The 18,953-nt window shown below is 56.3% G+C and overlaps 2 protein-coding genes across 2 annotated transcripts; both read left to right on the forward strand.

Moving 5' to 3' along the window:
• Positions 1-420: 420 nt before the first annotated feature.
• LRRC74B (leucine rich repeat containing 74B) lies at positions 421-11,929 on the forward strand. The gene is made up of 9 exons (XM_072953288.1): positions 421-556; positions 1,136-1,278; positions 1,702-1,834; positions 2,616-2,822; positions 5,211-5,320; positions 6,228-6,343; positions 7,128-7,206; positions 8,795-8,890; positions 10,557-11,929. Exons 1-9 carry the CDS (start codon positions 421-423, stop codon positions 10,692-10,694), a joined length of 1,158 nt encoding a protein of 385 aa, XP_072809389.1. The 3' UTR covers positions 10,695-11,929.
• An 862-nt stretch (positions 11,930-12,791) lies between these two features.
• On the forward strand, positions 12,792-18,596 carry LOC140690961 (tubulin alpha-3 chain). The gene is made up of 5 exons (XM_072953287.1): positions 12,792-13,087; positions 14,962-15,184; positions 15,522-15,670; positions 15,959-16,639; positions 18,218-18,596. Exons 1-5 carry the CDS (start codon positions 13,085-13,087, stop codon positions 18,512-18,514), a joined length of 1,353 nt encoding a protein of 450 aa, XP_072809388.1. The 5' UTR covers positions 12,792-13,084; the 3' UTR covers positions 18,515-18,596.
• Positions 18,597-18,953: the final 357 nt, after the last annotated feature.

The raw sequence follows: 18,953 nt of genomic DNA on the forward strand, positions 1-18,953 counted from the left end.
GGACCCACAGAGTAAGAGCGTGACTCTAGCTCGCGAGAGGAGGGGGCGGGGCCCTGCATGGCCCCCAGGCCTTCTGTGCTATGCCCTCGACGAGCTGCTCCACCTGCAGGCTCTGGAGTGGAAAGGGGGCGATGCTGGAGCCTCCTGGGGTGGCGAGGAGACAAGTCAGTCGGTCCTGGCTGCTCACGGGTCTAGGTCAGCCCAGGCCGGCGGCGGTATCCGCAGCAACCAACAACTCGGAGTTGCTAGGGCGACTGCTGTGGGAGGCGTCCTACTGGCCGCAGCGGGCGCCTGTTCGCCGCACGCCACCTCCGATTGGTCAACGGGCCGGAGGGTCCGCCCACATTCCCGGCGCCACGCTCTCCATGCAGCGCCGCGCAGTCCCGCTTTGGTGTGCGCGACTGCTAAGTGGGAGTAACCATGAGGACTCCCTGCGAGGGGCCTGGAGAGGAGGAGCAGGAGGAAGGGGCGGTGGCAAACACTGGGCGTCCTGAAGAGGTGCCAGAGGCCCAGAAGGGTTCGGACTCGGATTTGGACTCCGACCTGGAGACGGAAGGTGCTTCCGGGCGGGGGGGCTGGCTGGGGCTGAGTGGGCAGGAGACCCGGTCCAGCAGGAGCGCATCCCTCTTTTGGATACCCTCGGGGCAGCCGGTGGCCGTTCCAGCCCCGTGCCCTCCCCTCAATGCTCCTGGCGGCATCAAGAGTTCCACCATTACAACAGGATTCCAGAATGTTACGATGCAAAAATCTTGCCAGTGTAAGATGGGCTGTCCCACACTAAAATGGAATGAATCAGGGCTGGGTTTTCCCAACCGTCAGGAAAAACTAAGCTAAGCAATGCACAGAACTTAGAATTACTTCAGTCTCCTCCCCCATAAAATGTTCACAAACCATGTGTGTTCTACAGTCCAACAGAAGACAGTTCGCATTTTGGGGTTGGACAGGAAGGGTAGAGCCAGGATTAGTGACTATAAGCTGTGTGACATTGGGGGAAAGATCTGCCTTCTCTGAGGCTCGATGTCCTCATCTGTATTTGGGGGCAACAGTCCCTACTAGCACGGGCTGGGCAGTGACAGAGGCAGGGGAGGTGGCTGTGCTGGGGAGGAGTCTACAGTGGTCCCCTCTCTCCTTTCAGGCACCCATGGGCTTCAAGAACGGGTCAAGGACACCCTCTATCTGAGGTCTTGCCGGGCCCACGGCGTCGTGCCTGCCTCCTGCTTTCTGCGCCAAGGGAGCGCCCCAGAGCTCAACCTGCAGCACCGTGGCCTGGGGCCCCAGGTACCCCTAGAGGGACCTTGGGGCCAGGCTTGGAGGACAGGGACTCAGGAGGCAGCAGTCATGGGCATGGTCCCTTCTTGAGCCCATCCCACACACTCCCCGGGTTTGCTCTGTGCCAGGCATGTCCCAGCCCCCATATCTGGGTGACAGGTGGTATCAGGGCCATGACAGTTCAGTATAAGGGCTGGAGAGCCTGCAGGGAAACTCTAACCTTCTGGGGAGTCAGGGAGGGTTCCAGGAGGTGAGATATGGGTGAAGCCTAGAAAAAGCTGGTGTCACTGGGCATGTGGGAAGGGAAGGGCCTTCCATCTGGAGGGCCCTGAGTGGGCCGAGCCCTGGAAACAGAGCCAGGGTAGTGGCAGCTGTGTCTGGGGCCTTCAGCCCTGGGAAGAGCTGGGCTCCTCAGGCCCCTCTCTGTCCCAGGGGGCCCGGGCTCTGGCTTCTGCACTGACCTCCAACCCCTACATCAAGCGGCTGGACCTTCGGGACAATGGGCTCTGTGGGCCCGGTGCAGAGGCCCTGGCAGGTGCTCTGAGCAAAAGCAGCAGCATCTGCGGTAGGTGCTGAGCCTGGGACAGGAGGGCAGGCTGCCCCACATTGAGCCTTCTCACCCGGGTGCCTCCTCCCTGGGTGGGGAGGGAGGGGTGGAGTTAGACCCACCCCCTGTGCTGGACCCCCGACTCCCGCAGACGGTGGCCTCCCAGTGCCTGAATGCAGGGTGGGAGAGTGCTCCTGCACAGAGGGGCAGGGCTGGGCAGTGAAAGAGGAGGAAGGGCTGGACCTAAATGCCGCCTCTGCCATGGAAGCGCGGGTGACGCTGGGCAAGGAGCTCAACCTCGCTGAGCCTCAGCTTCCAATCTGTTAAATAACCCCAGTCATCAATGCCACTTAGCCCTTGGGGATGTGGGGGACACATCTCAGCAGTGTCTGCTCACATAAAAGCTCCCTGCACAGACACCGGGACACTGCCTGTCTCTGGAAATGGGGCAGCGGGGGCTTCCCTGGGAGGGTTATGTTGCTGCCAGGCAAGACTCATCAGCAGGGGGCTGCATGTATGTATGTCACAGACATTCTCCACGACACTAGGACGAGGTGGTTTTAGCTCTTTGACAAAGCTCGTGGATACATGGGGTGGGCATGGGGGTCTGGGAGGCTGCCTGGGGCCTGAGGGGACCCAGCCAGTGGGTGGCAGGCAGAGTCACCATGCTGCTGAGGACAGCAAAGCTGTCCTGCGGCAAAGCTCTCTCTGCTGCTGTGGGCCTGGAAGGCTCAGGGGATGGAGGAGGGTGGCACCTGGCTGTGTATCCCACTCACTGAGGAGTGGTGCCGGCCCCCAGATGTGGACCTGTCAGAGAACCAGCTGGGAGCGGTGGGAGCCCAGGCTGTCTGCTCCGCCCTGGTGGTGAACCCAGCCATGCAGAAGGTACAGCTGGCAGGGAACGACCTGGAGGAGCAGGCGGCCCAGTACCTTGCTGAACTCCTGGTGGCCCACACAGGCCTGAAATCCCTGGACCTGAGCTACAACCAGCTGAATGACCAAGCAGGTAACATCTGGCCACTGACCAGGGCCAGGATGGTGGCACTTACGTGAGTGGAGGTTGGCAGGACCACTCAGAGCATTGGTGCTCTGGCTTCTGCTCCCTAGGGATCCAGCCATGAACAAAGCAAATTCCCTGACCTCAAGGAACACACATTAACAAGCTAACTCTCCATCATCATTGGTGCTACACTAGAAACAAATAGGGCATGATTCTAGAGAAGAATGGGAACCCTCAGCTTCAGAGGTGACAGGGGAGGACTCTGGGAGGAGGTGACATTTAAACTGAATGTGCAGAGGGGAAGGAATCAGCCATGAAAAGACCAGAGGGAAAGCATTTCAAACAGAGGAATGATTTCCCAGACAGTGTGACTGTGCTACTGAGAGATGGGCCAGGCTGTGGGGTGGAGAGGCAATGGGGCCTTAGGACTACAAATCATGGCAAAAGGCATGAAGATTTTATTCCAAGTGCTGTAGAGGACATCAATGGGATTCCTTGATCTCACCACTTTCTCTTATGCCCCCAGGGCCTTTGCATGGGATGTCTGCTTTACCAGGAACATGCAGTTCTATCTGCCTGTCCTCAACTACCCTAATCAATTATAAGAATCACCTGGGATCCTGGGTTAGGAATACAAATTCCACGGCCCTGGACCTACTGAACCTCTGAATCCTCTTGGGGGGTGCCTGTGTATCTGGATTTTCACAGATGCCCCAGGAGACTTGTCTGATCCAGAAAGTCTGGGAATCACTGCTCTCTCTGCTTAGGGCAGTGGGGTGGCACCAGCCTTAGCTTGTGAGAATTAGCTCTGGAGTTTAACTGCCAGAGAACCAGTCTGCCTTGTAAGAAAATCGTTATGGGAAGTCAATGAAAGTAAAAGAAAGCTCACTTCAGACTTTCAACTAATTACTAGGTCAGGGGGCCAGCTCCAGGGGCAGCGAGAATGCAGGGGGCTGGAAGGCTGCACAGTAGGTTTGGGGTTTGGCCTGGAAAAGGACAGACTCAGCAGGACCATTTTGTTTCCCCAAGGGGTGCTCTGTGGGTGGGCCCGACTCCCTTAGAGGTGAAAGAGCTTGGGTCTCAGTCTCCCCACCTGACCCAAGGTGAGGGTAGCACCTACCTCATGGTTTGGCCGCAAGAGTTACGAAGAACAAGCTACAAGAGCCGGATTCATGGGTAGAACCTTCTCACCCCTGAGCTGTTCAGCAGAGAGGCTTCCCTTCAAAGTGGAGGACTGCCACCCTCTTCTCTGGGCTCTGAAAGTGTCTGAGAACCGGCGGGTGTTAGACCCAGTGCCTGGAGCCGCGTCCCAGCAAGTCCTCACTGCCCCGCGGGGAGCTCTCCAAGGTGCTGACACTGCCGTGCACTGTGCGTGTCTTCAGACCAGCCTCGGTAGGCCTGTGCTCGGTGCCGGTACCACGGAGAGGGGTCAGATTCAGATCCCCGAGAGAGACTCCCAGCTAGGGAGGTCTCATGTCCAGAACCTGGAAGGATGGAAGCAACGGTGGACATGGGGTCCAAGGAGGTCCCACCCAGCCCAGCCAGGCAAGCAAAGCTTCCTGGATGGGGGTGAGGAGCTCTCAGCCACGTGAAGGGGGTCAATTGTCCCACACGGGGTGGGGGTGGGGGGCAGCTGGAGGCTGAGAACCGGGAGCAGGCCTGAATGTTGAGAGTGGAGAGCGGGGCTTCTGCCTATCTTAAAGGTAAAACATCTCTCAGGGTTTCTAACCCACACAGCCCACTCTTTCCTGTTCACCACCACTTCCTCTGCACTGGCCTTATCACCTCTTGCCTAGACTGTGGCATAAACCTTCCAGCTAGTCCCCTGGCCTCTTGTCTCTGCCCTGTCTATCTGAATCTTCTCTCTTGTTTTGTTTTAAATGGAGGTACTGGGGATTGAAGCCAGGACCTTGTGCATGCTAAGCATGAACTCTTCCACTGAGCTACACCCTCCACCCACTCTGTCTCTTAAAGAATCTCTCGAGTGCCCATCAACCCTACCTCTTTTCACCAGCCTTCCCCACCCGCGCCAGCACCAGGTCTTGTGCACTTTCTCAAGCCTTGTGTTCCCCATCCGCTCTTTCCTGGGCCCACTCTCCACGGTGCTCGCACACGGGCATGGTGAGTCCCTCAGTCTTCAAGGTTCTCTACACTTTCCTGACCACCCCCTCTACTGGCAGGGTTAGCCCCAACTCTGTTCCCACGTCTCCCTGTTTGCAGCCTACAATAGCTCACATCCCATTAATTTGTATTTATTGCTTCTCCATTAAATGTGACTTCCTTGTGAGCAGGGCAGGCCCACGTTGGGCTCAACTCCCTGACCCTCGTGCACAGCAGAGACCCTGGCCCACAGCAAACATTGGCGTCATTTTTTGAATCTTGGTGTTTCTTAAGGAGAGATGCTTGGACCAGCCCTGGCAGAAAACACAGGACTCACTGAGCTTAACGTAAGCTGGAATCACCTGAGAGGTCCAGGAGCCTTAGCCTTCGCCAGGGGACTGGAGGTATGAGGCCCCTGCCCAGTCAGCCCCTCCCCCCTGTCCTTTGGGGGCAGGTCTCCCAGGAGCCAGCCCCCCATCTTTGCAGCTTTTCAGAAATGAGCCTTGGATCTTTTCCGCAGAGCTTGGGTGATTTTCATTTTCCTGGGTCCATTTAATGATGACAACGTCTGGTATCCTGTACCTGTCCTCACATCCTCAGTGAGGGGTCCACACTTAATGTCACACAGCTCCCCAGACACTCGACTGGAGGTACACCACGCAGGCTGGTGATGCACACTTGCTACTGGGCATACACAGCTGCTTCCCTGAGATGACAGCCCTGCACCCCGGGATCCCAGCACACACCCTCGAACCCCCACCTGCTCACCTGGGTCTTGTGGTTCGTGGGCCTCAGGAGTGGATGGGAGGGGTGTCTGAGATGCTTCCGGTGACAGCTGCCTCTGTGGGACCCTCCTCAGGGAATGGCAGCTGCTGCCTTGCTCTCCCACAGGGCTGACCTGGGGTCTTGCCCCTGAGGTGGCAGGTCAGGCTCTGTCTCCCCAGGGCACCTACAAGCTCTGCTCTTCTCCCCATCACAGTCCCCCAGACAGGTTAATCAAACAGCCTCGAGGTCTGTGACCTTAAGAGGCCCGTGGCCGAGAACCCAGTCCAAGGCTCATTCACATCCTCATCCTCCCTCTGTGCTGTGCTTCCGGCCTTTCAGCTCCACCGCTTACCCTCGTCCAAGCCCCAGGGCTCTTCCCTGGAACCTCTGTCCTCTCCTGCTCTCAGCCCACGCTCTTTGCTCCTCATGCATTTCCACAAGCCCTGTGTTCCCCAGGCCCGTCCAGCATCCTGGGCTCAGAGGCCGTGGCCCTGACTCCCTCCACCATCACCTGTGGTCCCACAGCTTCGCTCCTTTGTGTCCCAGGCAAACATCTTCCTGAGGGTCCTGGACATCTCATACAATGGCTGCGGAGATGCTGGAGCCTCTGCGCTGGGGGGAGCTCTCAAGAACAACAATGTGCTGGAGGAGCTCAACATGAGGTGAGAGCACTGAGGCCCGCGCCCCAGCCTCTGGGCCCATGGCCACCCAGGGACCCGTGCCCATCTCGCTGCTGCTCCCCGCCATGGCTCCCCGACCTGCCCCGAGCGCTCAGGGTGGGCTGCGGCCATGGTCTGGGCATACCCAGCTCTGTCCTTCTCACTCCAGTTCGTCGTTTGTACATTGAGACTCATAATTCCTGCCGTGTGGGCTGGGGGCTGGGAAGTACAAACTTGTAAAGCATCTTCAGTGGAGCCTGGTGTGGATGGATGCTTCACGCAAGTGGTCCTCCCTTCAGAGGGAATGGTCTGCCTGCTCAGCACACGGCTGCAAGGGGGCCCGCCCTGTGTGACCTGTTGGGGTCTCCATGTGTGAGCTGCCCCTCCAGGCCCAGGCCTCTGCGGGAAACTGGAACAGGGACCCTAAGCCCAGAGGGAAGAAAAACGGTAGAGGCCAAGCAGGTCACAAGCTGCCATGGCTGAGCCCCACGCCTGGGCTGTCTCAGTGAGCGGAGCCTGCCCACCAGGGCGAGAACATCTGCTCAGTCCTGCCCACTTTTCCTCCCCATGTAAGGAGCCACGGCCAGAGGAGGCCACAATAGATGCTGCAAGTCAGGGCTGAGCTGGGGTCTAAGGAGTTAGAGGGAAGTGGGGCTGGCCCTGGAGACGAGTCTGGGCCAAGCAGAAGCAGGAGGAGGAGGTGGGGAGGGAACTGGGTGATGGGACGTGGGAGCAATCTGCGGGGCTGCTCGCAGTGTGGCTCAAGGCACACGCCTGTCTGTTGCAGCAACAACCGCATCTCTGCAGCAGGAGCCCTGAGCCTGGGCCTGGGCCTGCGGGTCAACCAGACGTTGAGAATTCTTGTGGTGAGTGCAAGGCCTACCTGTGCCCATCCACAGATCCCTTCCACACCATGGCTCCTCACCCCAGTGGCTACAGGTGAATGGGTTCTGGAGCCCAGATTGGGGAGTGGGTCCCTGGCTTCCTCTTGTGACTACTTCTCCCCCTTGTCATCCACTCACCCATCTCTGACCTAGCCCACGACCTCCTTCAGACTCCTTCCCCTCCATCCTTCCCTCCCAGGGCATCACCACCCTCTGGGCCATCCCTCCTGCTCAGCCCACTGGAGCCATGCTCTGCTGAAGATGGCCAGGGCCACTCGGCTTCCCTTCACCATCCCCCTGCTCTTCCTCTGGCCCTGCTGGGAAGAAGAGACGGCCCAGGTGTGCTGATGGCCAGGCTCACACCCACCTGGGGCCCTGTGTGTGCAGCAGGGGTTCCCTTCCTCCAGGGCTGCCAGTAGGGAGGAAGCAGCTGAGCAGCCTGAGAGCAGAAGACAGAAAAGGGAGAGTGGAGCCCTGTGCCAGCAGCATGAGCTCAGCGGACAGTACCACCAGCTCCAGGGGGCATCTGGCCCTGCCTGGCCCTCAACTAGCATAGGGGCCCCCTGCAGGACCCCCTTCCCTAGCCTGAGGCTCACTCCTCTCCTGCCCACCTATCTAGAGCCCAGACCCCTCTATTGAGCTCTGGGTCCCCCAGCAACCTGCTGAAGAGTCCCCCAGATGGAAATAGGCCCTCGGATTCTGGGCGGTGAAACTGAACACACCTTCCTCCTCCAAGGGCTGCCTCTAGATGGGGGCTCCTTCCCATCAAGTCAGAAGCTGGGGCCTGTGTTTGCCCCTCCCTGTCCCTCCACGCTCTCCCTCCTTCATCTCACCTCCTGTAGAGCACCCAGGCTGCCCGCTCCTCCTCACTTTCTGTCCACACGCTGCTTTCCCTTCTCTGATCCTGTCTTCCCACCTGCTACAGGTGATCTTTCTAAACCAGAAACGTGCCCCTGCTTTAAACCTATCGGCGGCTCCCCTCTGGATGAATCCAAGCTTAGTGTGTCATTCCCAGCACGTGGGCTCTGGGCCCCGCCAGCCCTGCGCTCCCTGCCGCCTCGAAGCTCATCACTTTCAGCCCCAGCTGCCCGCCATCCTCCCGCCTCACCATGCAATTTCTCAGCCCTCCTTGGCTCCTGCAGCTCCCCTTGCTGAAATGCCCAGCTCCACCCACGTCACTTGTAAAGCACAGAGCAGGTGTTTTAGCCCCCGCCCACCCTTTACCTCCCAGGGAGAGTTGGTGCACTTCTCATATTGCACTTTTATACTTCCTTTCCTCTCCTCCCTGCAATGGTGAGCTCTCTAAGGATAGGGTGTGTCTTGTGTGTCCAGATCACTGGTTCCCGGCACAGAGTGAGGGTTCAGCCAGTGTCCACCCCTTTCCTCTCTTCCCCAGCTCGCAACCTCACCCACGGCACTGCATCCGTCCAAGGGAGGGGCCTTCTGGGCTGCGAGCGCGGGACCACCTCTACAGCACAGCATCAGAGATGAGGAACAGCCCCCCTCTTCCCTCTCCCATTTGCTCCTGCCTCTCTGGGCTCGGACTTTCTCACCTGTGTGTGCTTCCTAGGTGTCCAGGAATCCCATGCGAAGTGAAGGCTGCTTCGGTGTGCTCAAGTCTGTCCAGGCTAATCCCCTCTCTGCCCTAGAATTGCTGGATTTCTCTGTAAGAGCTTCTCAGAAACCTCATCTCTGATCCTCCCACAGCCCTGGGAGGTATCCTTTTCTCCATTTCAGAGGAAGAAAGTGGGGATTAGAGAAAGAGAGTGCCCAGCGTGGATACCTGGTGTGGCCTTGTTCGAGTTCAACTCAGGCCTGAATGTAGTCCATGATGCCACTCCAACCACACTCCCACCCCTAAGCGGGGTGCCGCGGTGGTCCCCCTCGGACCCCTGCTTGGGTTCTTCACTGGCTGAGAGGGCACAATGCTCACTGTTCACGGATGTTTGGATTTGCAGGTTTGGCCCGTGCAAGGCGGCATCCTCCCCGCCTGGCCAGTGCTGCCTGCAGATATCCAGTGCTGGAAGGTTCACTTGGGTGGCTGGTGGGAGATTAGGACCCCTTTTCCATTCAATTTTGTCTTTTTGATATGGAAAAAAGTCACTTAAACATTAAACAGTTAAACATTAAGGAGAGAATCCCTAGATACGAACTTTGACGACTCTAATCACGAATCACGCCTCATTCTACCTGATTTATTTCAGCCGAGGCTTGAGTCAAAGCCTTTCCAGAAATATTTTCACAGTTCCAGTCCTTCAGGTTTGGGACAACTGATGTCGGACATCCTTAGTGTTGCCTTCTACCTGCCTAGTCTCTACAACTCCAAAGCCAGAGACTAGCTTGCCTCAACCATGTTCCTTCTGCTCTGAGAATTCCGGTCAGCACTGGATTCTACCACTTTAAAAAAAAAACATAATGATACAAGAAGTCTTCTAGCAAAAATACACGCTCATTCAACATCATGTGCGGTTATTATCGGAAGCTTTTCGTATCATGGAATTGCCATAGTGTTTGGAAATAGAGAGGCCTGGGGCCAAATCCTGAGTCCACCAATGTGGGATCTTGGATTCTGAATTAGAGACCCAACACTGGTCTATCAGCAATGCTCTATATTCCTGTTCCTTAACTGCTATTGTTAGTCCAATCTGAGTAGCGTAGATTTTATCTTGGTTTTAAGGGAGGCGCTTCAGAATCTTTCCAGTTCATGGAAAGCCCTTCCCAGGACGCAGCCGCATCTTTGCATGAAGCGGGGCTACTATCTACCGCCCAGGGTCATTGTGAAGTTAGGATGAGGTGACAGATCCGACGGAGATCCTTGTGCAGGGAAAGACTGGTGCTCGGGGAAAAAGACTCTTCTCCCCAAAACTCTGTTTTCACTTTTTAAATTGTGAAACATTTATGCCGAAAACCGCACACAGATTTAGGGTGGATCTGCACAAACAGCATATGTCTGTGTAACCAGCCCCCAGATCAAGAACTAGAACAGGCCCCCAGCAGCCCCCCTTGACACTCCCCCTTCTGTTTTTTAAAAACTATTTTATATTTATTATTGTATTAATTATTTTATTTTGGTGGAGGAGGGAGGTAATCAGGTTTATTTATATTTGGAGGATGTACTGGGGATTGAACCCAGGACCTTGTGCATGCTAAGCATGTGCTCTACCACTTGAGCTATACCCTCCCCCTCCTTCTCTGTTTTAATAGTTCAGGTTGTGGTGACTTTGCCACGCACAGGAGAGAAGCCACCCTAAAGAGACCTTGTGTGTGTTGATGAAATAGTCCAGTTCTCAGAAAGTAATAATGTACCACCTTGTAATGGGATCTCTCCTCAGGATATCCAGGTGAACAGAGAATTTAAGGACCTCGCCAGCTCCTTGAAGGTAATTCTTCCAGGGCTTTGCATAAAGACTGTGGCCTGCAGAGTGGAGTATGAAAAAGAACTGCTGTCTGTCTCCCGAAGCGCTAAATGACTGTGAAATGTGGTTTCCTCATCTCCCAGTGGCCACTTCAACTTCAAGATGTCTTTTAACACTTGAGTCTGCACCAAGTACCCATGTCAACCAGGTGGGAATTCCTACTGAGCCAGCCTGCATAGTAACTCCACACCTGTGCTAATCCGGGCCTTCCTATGCTCTCACTCATTCATGTAAAACAAACTTGTATTATATGCTGCACGTTGAGCCGGGCACGGGGTCAAAGATGCCCAGTCAATTCCCTGCCCTGGAGACCTCAGGACACAATTAAAATATAAGGTGGTGTGCAACTGTCACTCCCAAGGTCAACTAAAAAGAATGCAAACTGATACAACTATTTATGGAAGGCAATTTGTCATTCTGCACTGAGAGCCCTAAAACAGACTGTCCTTTGATGCAAAGTTCTGATTATTCTTCTCTACAGCAGAGATGCAAAAATAAATTGATGTCCAAAGATGCACGAGAAAATGCTGCTTACAATATTAAAACTGGAAATAACCAAATGCCCCAGAGGATTGATTAAGATTTGAAACTCTGCCAACATTAAAGATCAAGTGTTCAAAGGACATTCAGCAATTAGCAAAAATGCACACGATTTATGGTGTGAAAGGAGAAAACCAGGATAAAAAAATTACGTATTTGTCTGGCAGTTCCTCAAAAGGTTAAACATGGAGTTGACCATATGATCCAGCAAGTCCACTCCTAGAGAAACAAAATCAAGTGTCCACACAAAAACTTGTACACATATGTCCATAGCAGCGTTATTCATATTATCTACAAAATGCAAATACCTACTAAGGGATGAATGGATAAATAGAATGAGGTATATCCAAACCATGGAATAGTATTTGACAATAAAAAGGAATGAATTAGGTGATGGAAATGTTTTAAAATCAATAATGGTAATGCTTGCACAACTCTGCAAATATACTAAGAGTAACTGAATTGTATACTTTAAACAGTTGTATGGTAAAGTTGTTTAACAGAAATAGGGGTGAAGTTCTGACACGTGCTACCACAGGAATGAACCTTGGAAACACTGTGAGCAGTGAATGAAGCCAGTCATAAAGGACCACATACTGTACGATTCTGTTCACGAGATGTTCAGAATTGGCAAATACAGAGACAAAGTGTCCGTGAAAGACTGCCTCCAGCTGGGAGATGGGAGGGGCTGGAGATTGACAGCTAAAGGCTGTGGGTTTCTTTGGTGGATAAAAATGTTCTAAAATGGACTGTTGTGGTGGTTGCACAACTCTGTGAATATAGGGGAAAAAATCACTGGATTGTACACCACTTTAAATGGGTGATGTATACGTGAATTATATCTCAAGAAAACTGTTATCAAAAAATCATATTGTTTGGCTCAACATGTGTTTAAAAATGTATGAATGTATACACTAGGAAAAAATAAAAAAGATCACCCTCCCCACACACATATTAACAATGACCATCTCTAGGAGGTGGGTTTATGGATTTTTACTTTCATTCCTTTATATTTTTCACACTTCCTATTCTAAGTATGTGTCGCTTTTATACTCGGAAAGATATACAGTATTTAAGAACACGGTGGAACAGGTGGCATGGGGTGGTCGCAGCCCTGGCAGGGACGGGGGCGCTGCAGACTGAATCGTGCTTCTCCGACGAGGCCCAGCCGCAGTGACCGCACGGGAAGCCAGGATGTAATCAGGGTCGCAGAGGCCCTGAAGGTGGGGCCCCGGCCCCACAGGATTAGCGCTCACGGAAGCGCAGACTCGGTCAGCCGAGTGAACCCGGTAGGGGCCAACCCTCCAAGGGGACGGTCACCTTCAGAGACCAGGGTCCCAGCCTCGAAGAGCCCTTTCCGCTGCTGCACCCCCTCCCCGCGCCCCCAGAACCCAAGGAAAGCCAGCCCAGCCATCCTCACGGGATGGTCCGCCCTCCACAGTGGGCGCTGCGCGGCCCAGCCCTGGGATGGGGCTGGGGCTCCGCCCTACCCAGCTCCCTGCAGCGGTTGGTGTAAACCAGGCGGCCGAGCTGGCGAAGACCCTATAGGGAGCGGGGTCCCGGGCCAGCAGCACTAGGTGGTAAGTGCCCTGCCGCCGCGCTGACCTGAGGGCAGGGGTTGCGCGGGAGCTCCCGGCTGCACTCCACTCTGCGCGACCCACGACCTCGCAGCCTTCCCGCCAAGCCCACATCCAATCAGAATGCGCCACTCTCCGCGGGTCGCGGGTCGGCCAATCGGGAGTGAGGTTCTGGGCCTCGGCCCACCCCACGGCATCCGGGACCAATGGTCGCTGGCGACGGGCGGGTGGGCGGATGGGCGGAGCGCGTGGCGAGCCGGCGGCGGCGGCGGCAGTTAGGCGTTAGCAGCGGTTGAGGTTGGAGCTGCGGCGGCGACTGAGCTCACCATGGTACGGCCGGCGGACGGGGAACCAGAGGGCCAGGGGGCTGGGGTCCGGGCGAGGGAACCCTCTTGCCGTGGGCGCCCGTCTGATCGCGCAGGTTCGGCAGAGAGGGGAGAGGAGCCGGGTATAACGAACGTCAGCCGGTGGCCCATCACACCGCTCCGCCAGGGAGTGCGAGGGTCCCGCACGTGGGCCCCGGGCTTGAGGCGGGAGGCGGGCTGGTGCCGAATGACGCTGTCCTTTCCCCCCTTTCTCCCCATGCGTGGACCGCGGGGAGGCCGGGCCCCCGGGCACCGGTAGGAGAGGCGGGGGGTCGGGGCGCCGAGAGGGCAGGTGTAGGGTCCAGAGAAAGGTTCAGGTAGTTCCTGCAGAGAGAGGTAGAGCTGGCGAAGGAATGTGCACGTCAAGGACCCGGACGAGGTCGCAGCGGGCTCCTGGCTTCGTGAAGACACCTGTGAGTGGCCTTGCCAAGGTCTTCAACCAGTTCCATCCCACAGAACATCAGGTGGAAGTGGCCCTGACAGACCAACTCCCAGCCCCATTTTGTAAACGAAGAAACTGCGGTATTTCCTTGGGTCACAGAACTTGCTCTCATCCTACCTGGCCTAAGCAAGTAATGTCAGGCAGGGGGTCTGGTGAAAAACAGGAGATCTGGATCACATGAGGCAAAACGAGCAGTAGGACCTGAAAACGGTGCAGATGGGGGGATTCCAGAGGACTTCCCAGAGTGCTGAGGACCAAATGCTTGTCACTGGAGGTCCTGCTAGAACTGGAGGCTTCTTTCTGGGATGACGTGTGGTGACTGAGCTCTGATGCCCTGAGAGTTGGTGCTTGCGTAACAGAAAACTAGACTTCAAGTTCTCAGGATTGTACGTTAGAGTTTAGGGTGGGTGGGACACCTGGGATATCACTTATCTCCTCTATGTATTTGTAATGATTATGTGTCTAAAATCAAACAAGTGACTAGTGACTGTGGAGTTACGTTCCTGGCAGGAAAAAGATGGTACATTCGAAACACATGCTTGGAGGAGAATCTTTAAGATACTACTGATAAAAGTAGAAGGTACAGTGGGGTTTAAGAAAACCACCAAAGGACAGTTCAGTAGCCCAGTACTTACGGTGTCTGGGAAACATTAACTCCTAGGCTTGAAAGCAGGAGGGAGGGAGCAGTTACAAGAAGTTGAAAGAGTAGCTTTATCAAGACCCTGACTGATGAAAGGTCTGTGCCCGAGTAAATGGACTCAAGCAGCCACGGCAGTCTGGCAGAGAGGGCACAGGGAGCAGCGCCCCGACCACACCTTCCTCTAAACTCCCTGACTCTTGCTGCTGCCTGGTGCAGGCTGAAGCAACCAGAAGCCAGGAGGCAAGTCCACTTGGATCAGTCTCTCAGAGCACGGAGCTGGACAGAGAACAGAGGACAGACCTACAGCTGGAGATGGAGCTCACACACCGTGACCACCCTGCGTGGGCCATGGTCCCCCGTCCCAGGCCACTCTCCTTTTCCCGACTCTCCTACCTCTTACCGCACCCTGTAGTCAGCTCACAATCAAAAGCTGCTGTATTCTGCAGAGAATTACTCCAACTAGCTGTGACGTGGAGTTTACCATTGACATTACATGGCTTCCAAATTTTAAAATAACCTAATTTTTGCACAGTAGCGAACACTTAGGTTTGGAGCTAACTGTGGCCCCCATTATCAGCCAGAGAGCTTTAGAACAAGGAGTTTCACAGGGACAAGGAGTCACTTAAGGCTCCTGGGAAATATGGTTTGCCAACACCAAGGACAGCCTGAGGCACAGATCAAAACGATTATGTTGTCACGCCCCATGGTGACAACTGCCAGGGAGAAGGGGGCCTCATGTACATGTTCTGCTTCCCAGCGTGAGTGCATCTCTATCCACGTGGGGCAGGCGGGCGTGCAGATCGGCAACGCCTGCTGGGAGCTGTACTGCCTTGAACATGGCATTCAGCCCGACGGCCAGATGCCAAGTGACAAGACCATCGGCGGTGGGGACGACTCCTTCAACACGTTCTTCAGCGAGACCGGGGCTGGCAAGCATGTGCCCAGGGCGGTGTTCGTGGACCTGGAGCCCACTGTGGTCGGTAGGTACTGGGCGCTGGGGGCAGCAGCTCTCCTGTGCGGGTGGGAGAGCCTCCCGAGAGCCCGTGTGCTCCTGTGAATCCCTCTGCAGAGAGGACGCACATATAGGTATGTGCCCAGGGCCGTGTTCGGTGAGAGGCTGAAAGGTTAGGGCTCGAAAAGTGGGGCTCAGGCTCTGAATTAAGGAAGACCTGGTACAGAAAGCAGCTGCTTTGCCAGCAGTAAAATGGGCTGCCGTAGCCCCGAGCAGGGGGGATTGTGTCACAGCAGGGTTCCCGCACCTGCCATCCCTGTGACCTAGCAGGTGTCCTGCGACACTCACACATGTCCTCTCTGCAGATGAAGTGCGCACGGGGACCTACAGGCAGCTGTTCCACCCAGAGCAGCTGATCACCGGGAAGGAAGATGCGGCCAATAATTACGCCCGAGGCCACTACACCATCGGCAAGGAGATCGTCGACCTGGTCCTGGACCGGATCCGCAAACTGGTGAGAGCAGCCCTGGGAAGGCTTCCCAGGTAGCCCTAGGACGTCCCCCGGGGATGTCACTTGGGCAGAGCCCCGCAGATCCGTGAGTCCAGGGTCTTGCCTTCCAGCGTGGCTGCAGGGCCTCCACGGGTCTCCGGCCCCTCGGTGTACCGCGTGTTCACCGTGGAAGGGTCGGACCCGTCCGTGCAGACCTGTGGAGGAAAAGGGCGCAGGACGCGGCTGGCGGGGGGGCGGGCGGCTGTGCGGCTATGTGGGCGGCGGCTCACGTCCCTGCTCTGCTCCCCTCAGGCGGACCTGTGCACGGGGCTGCAGGGCTTCCTCATCTTCCACAGCTTTGGGGGCGGCACCGGCTCGGGGTTTGCCTCTCTGCTCATGGAGCGGCTCTCCGTGGACTACGGCAAGAAGTCCAAGCTGGAGTTCGCCATCTACCCGGCCCCCCAGGTCTCCACGGCCGTGGTGGAGCCCTACAACTCCATCCTGACCACACACACCACGCTGGAGCACTCGGACTGCGCCTTCATGGTGGACAACGAGGCCATCTACGACATCTGCCGGCGCAACCTGGACATCGAGCGGCCCACCTACACCAACCTCAACCGCCTGATCGGACAGATCGTGTCGTCCATCACGGCCTCCCTGCGCTTCGACGGGGCCCTCAACGTGGACCTGACGGAGTTCCAGACCAACCTGGTGCCCTACCCCCGCATCCACTTCCCCCTGGCCACGTACGCCCCGGTCATCTCGGCCGAGAAGGCCTACCACGAGCAGCTGTCTGTGGCCGAGATCACCAACGCCTGCTTCGAGCCGGCCAACCAGATGGTCAAGTGTGACCCCCGCCACGGCAAGTACATGGCCTGCTGCATGCTGTACCGGGGGGACGTGGTCCCCAAGGACGTCAACGCGGCCATCGCCACCATCAAGACCAAGCGCACCATCCAGTTTGTGGACTGGTGCCCGACCGGATTCAAGGTAGGACCGGGAGGTGGCGAGGGTTCACCTTCCGTGCGCGGCAGACCCTGGGATGGGACGCTGCCCCTCTGCGGAGGGTCCCCTGTGCCAGGGCAGCCACGCTGGGTTGTAGATGAGTGAGCCAGGGACAAGTCACTCCCTGGTGTCTCTTGAATTTCCTTCCTGAGTCATCACACGATGTATCCGTGATGAGCGTATTTTTAAACAAATTACCTGGAGGCGTTTCTTGGGTGGTTGAATTAGTGTAGGAAATGTAGGTTGGACTTAGAAATGAGAGATTTTTTCTGTGTTTTTTTCTTACAGTAAGAATTTTTCTTATAATAGAAATGTAGCAATTTCGCGGGTGTCTTGATCATTCACGTGGCTATTTGAACCTGGGGTGTTAACTGTAAACTGACTGCTAACTCTGAATCCCACTTGGTTCCACTGGTGTGTAGAAATCACACCCAGTTTAAATGTCCTACGGAGCGTTTGATTGAAAGAGCTGTCATGAATCCTTCTGTGGAGAAATGGCCGCCTTGCAGAGCAGACAGGTGCCCGGGTTGCCTTGGACCCAGCTTGCTCCGCCACCCAGATACCAGATGGAAACCTTCCTCCCACCCTTGATTCCCAGACCCTGTCTTCCCTCTGAGGATGGAGCTATCCTTCCTCGAGCCTTGCTCTGCACGCTCCCCTGGCTCAGAGCCTCGCTGCTGCTGGTGGGCCTGCTGCGGTGCGTTCTTAACCAAGATTTGGTGTCTGGTTTCTCTTCCTCCGGTCCAGGGGTCAGCACAGCTGGCGGGCCAATCACCTGAGTCAGTAAATGAAGTTTCATGGGATCACAGCCACACCCGTTCACTGGCATGTTGTTGTGGCTCTTCTTGTGCGATAGTCACAGTTGAGTAGCTGGGACAGAGACCCCACGGCCCACCAGCCTAGAACGTGTACCTTTACAGACCGTTTGCTGACCCTGTATCTCCTGCCAAAACCTCTGGTCACATCATCCCTGGTCTGAAGTTTGGACTATCTTCCCCTGCTCCCAGCACCAGAATTTCCCTCTCTCCTACGTAGCACTCATGGAGGCCACGTCCTGTGGCAGTGGTGGCAGTGTCCTAGGACTTCTGATGTGTGCCTGTCACTGCTGTGCACACACTGTTTGGTGGGAAAGCAGGGCTCCGACCCTCCCTGGTGATCCACCAGTTGTGCTGACTGCTTGGTGGGAACGGATTCAGCCACAGAACTTAATCCCCATCTTGTTGACGCCTCTGGAGGAAATGACAAATGAAGAACCCCAAGAAGTGTCCCTTCTCAGAATGAAGACAGCTCTGTCACCTGGGCACCTATCCCATGTCACAGGTGCTGGGACACAGGCCCTCGGGCAGCTTGGGACTGAGTCAGGTGGCAGGCTCTGGGGCTTCTCTTTCCCTGCTTTCCTGGCCCTGTGCCTGGCATGGCGCAGGGCTTAGAGAGCGCAGGACGAACCCAGCCTTCCCCCAGGTCGCCAGCGGGCACCTTCGTGCCGTCTGTTCCCATGAACGCAGCCGCCATTTCTGGCTTTGACAAAGCCTCACGCGGTGCTTTCTTCCCGTTCTCTGGCAGGTGGGCATCAACTACCAGCCCCCCACGGTGGTCCCGGGCGGAGACCTGGCCAAGGTGCAGCGGGCCGTGTGCATGCTGAGCAACACCACTGCCATCGCCGAGGCCTGGGCCCGCCTGGACCACAAGTTCGACCTCATGTACGCGAAGCGCGCCTTCGTGCACTGGTACGTGGGGGAAGGCATGGAGGAGGGCGAGTTCTCGGAGGCCCGGGAGGATCTGGCCGCTCTGGAGAAGGATTACGAAGAAGTCGGCGTGGACTCCGTGGAGGCCGAGGCCGAGGAAGGAGAGGAGTACTGACCGTGAGGCGTGGCTGGCGGCTCCGTACCCCGCGACTATAACGTTACAGAATGTATTTACCTATTAAAGTTTTTGTTTGGCATCGTCTGGTCCTGTACTGCACTTCGCCCTTACTCCCGTCCCGATACCAGCCTTCTCCGAGCCGGTTTCTAGGGAAAACAAACTTTTCCGCCGGCAGAGAAAACGAAGCTTGTCCGTGTTGAGCTGCGGCCTCGCTCCCGGAGCATGGCTCGGCCGGGAACCGGAGCAGCTGTCAGGTCTGACGTTCTCGGTGCTCCTCGGAGTCGCGAATTGGTCTGGACCGGGTTGGCACCGCGTGCACGCTGTCTGGGGGAGCGCAAAGGAGGCCGGGCGGCCCCGACCCGCTCCGGAGCCGCTGCCCCAAAGTCGGCCTCCCGGCACTTCCCCACCCGCCCCAGTCGGCGCACCTACCCTTGCT

This window comes from Vicugna pacos, chromosome 32 (genome assembly GCF_048564905.1).
Source record: "Vicugna pacos chromosome 32, VicPac4, whole genome shotgun sequence".
Lineage (NCBI taxonomy): Eukaryota > Metazoa > Chordata > Mammalia > Artiodactyla > Camelidae > Vicugna > Vicugna pacos.

What these genes read in the sequence shown, in the direction of transcription:
- LOC140690961 (XM_072953287.1), top strand. An exon ending in CCTGGAGCCCACTGTGGTCG is followed by an intron (nt 15,185 to 15,521) that starts GTAGGTACTGGG and finishes TCCTCTCTGCAG; the next exon opens with ATGAAGTGCGCACGGGGACC. An exon ending in TGGACCGGATCCGCAAACTG is followed by an intron (nt 15,671 to 15,958) that starts GTGAGAGCAGCC and finishes TGCTCCCCTCAG; the next exon opens with GCGGACCTGTGCACGGGGCT.
- LRRC74B (XM_072953288.1), top strand. Translation starts at nt 421, where the DNA reads ATGAGGACTCCCTGCGAGGGGCCTGGAGAGGAGGAGCAGGAGGAAGGG. An exon ending in CTCCGACCTGGAGACGGAAG is followed by an intron (nt 557 to 1,135) that starts GTGCTTCCGGGC and finishes CTCTCCTTTCAG; the next exon opens with GCACCCATGGGCTTCAAGAA. An exon ending in AGACGTTGAGAATTCTTGTG is followed by an intron (nt 7,207 to 8,794) that starts GTGAGTGCAAGG and finishes TGTGCTTCCTAG; the next exon opens with GTGTCCAGGAATCCCATGCG.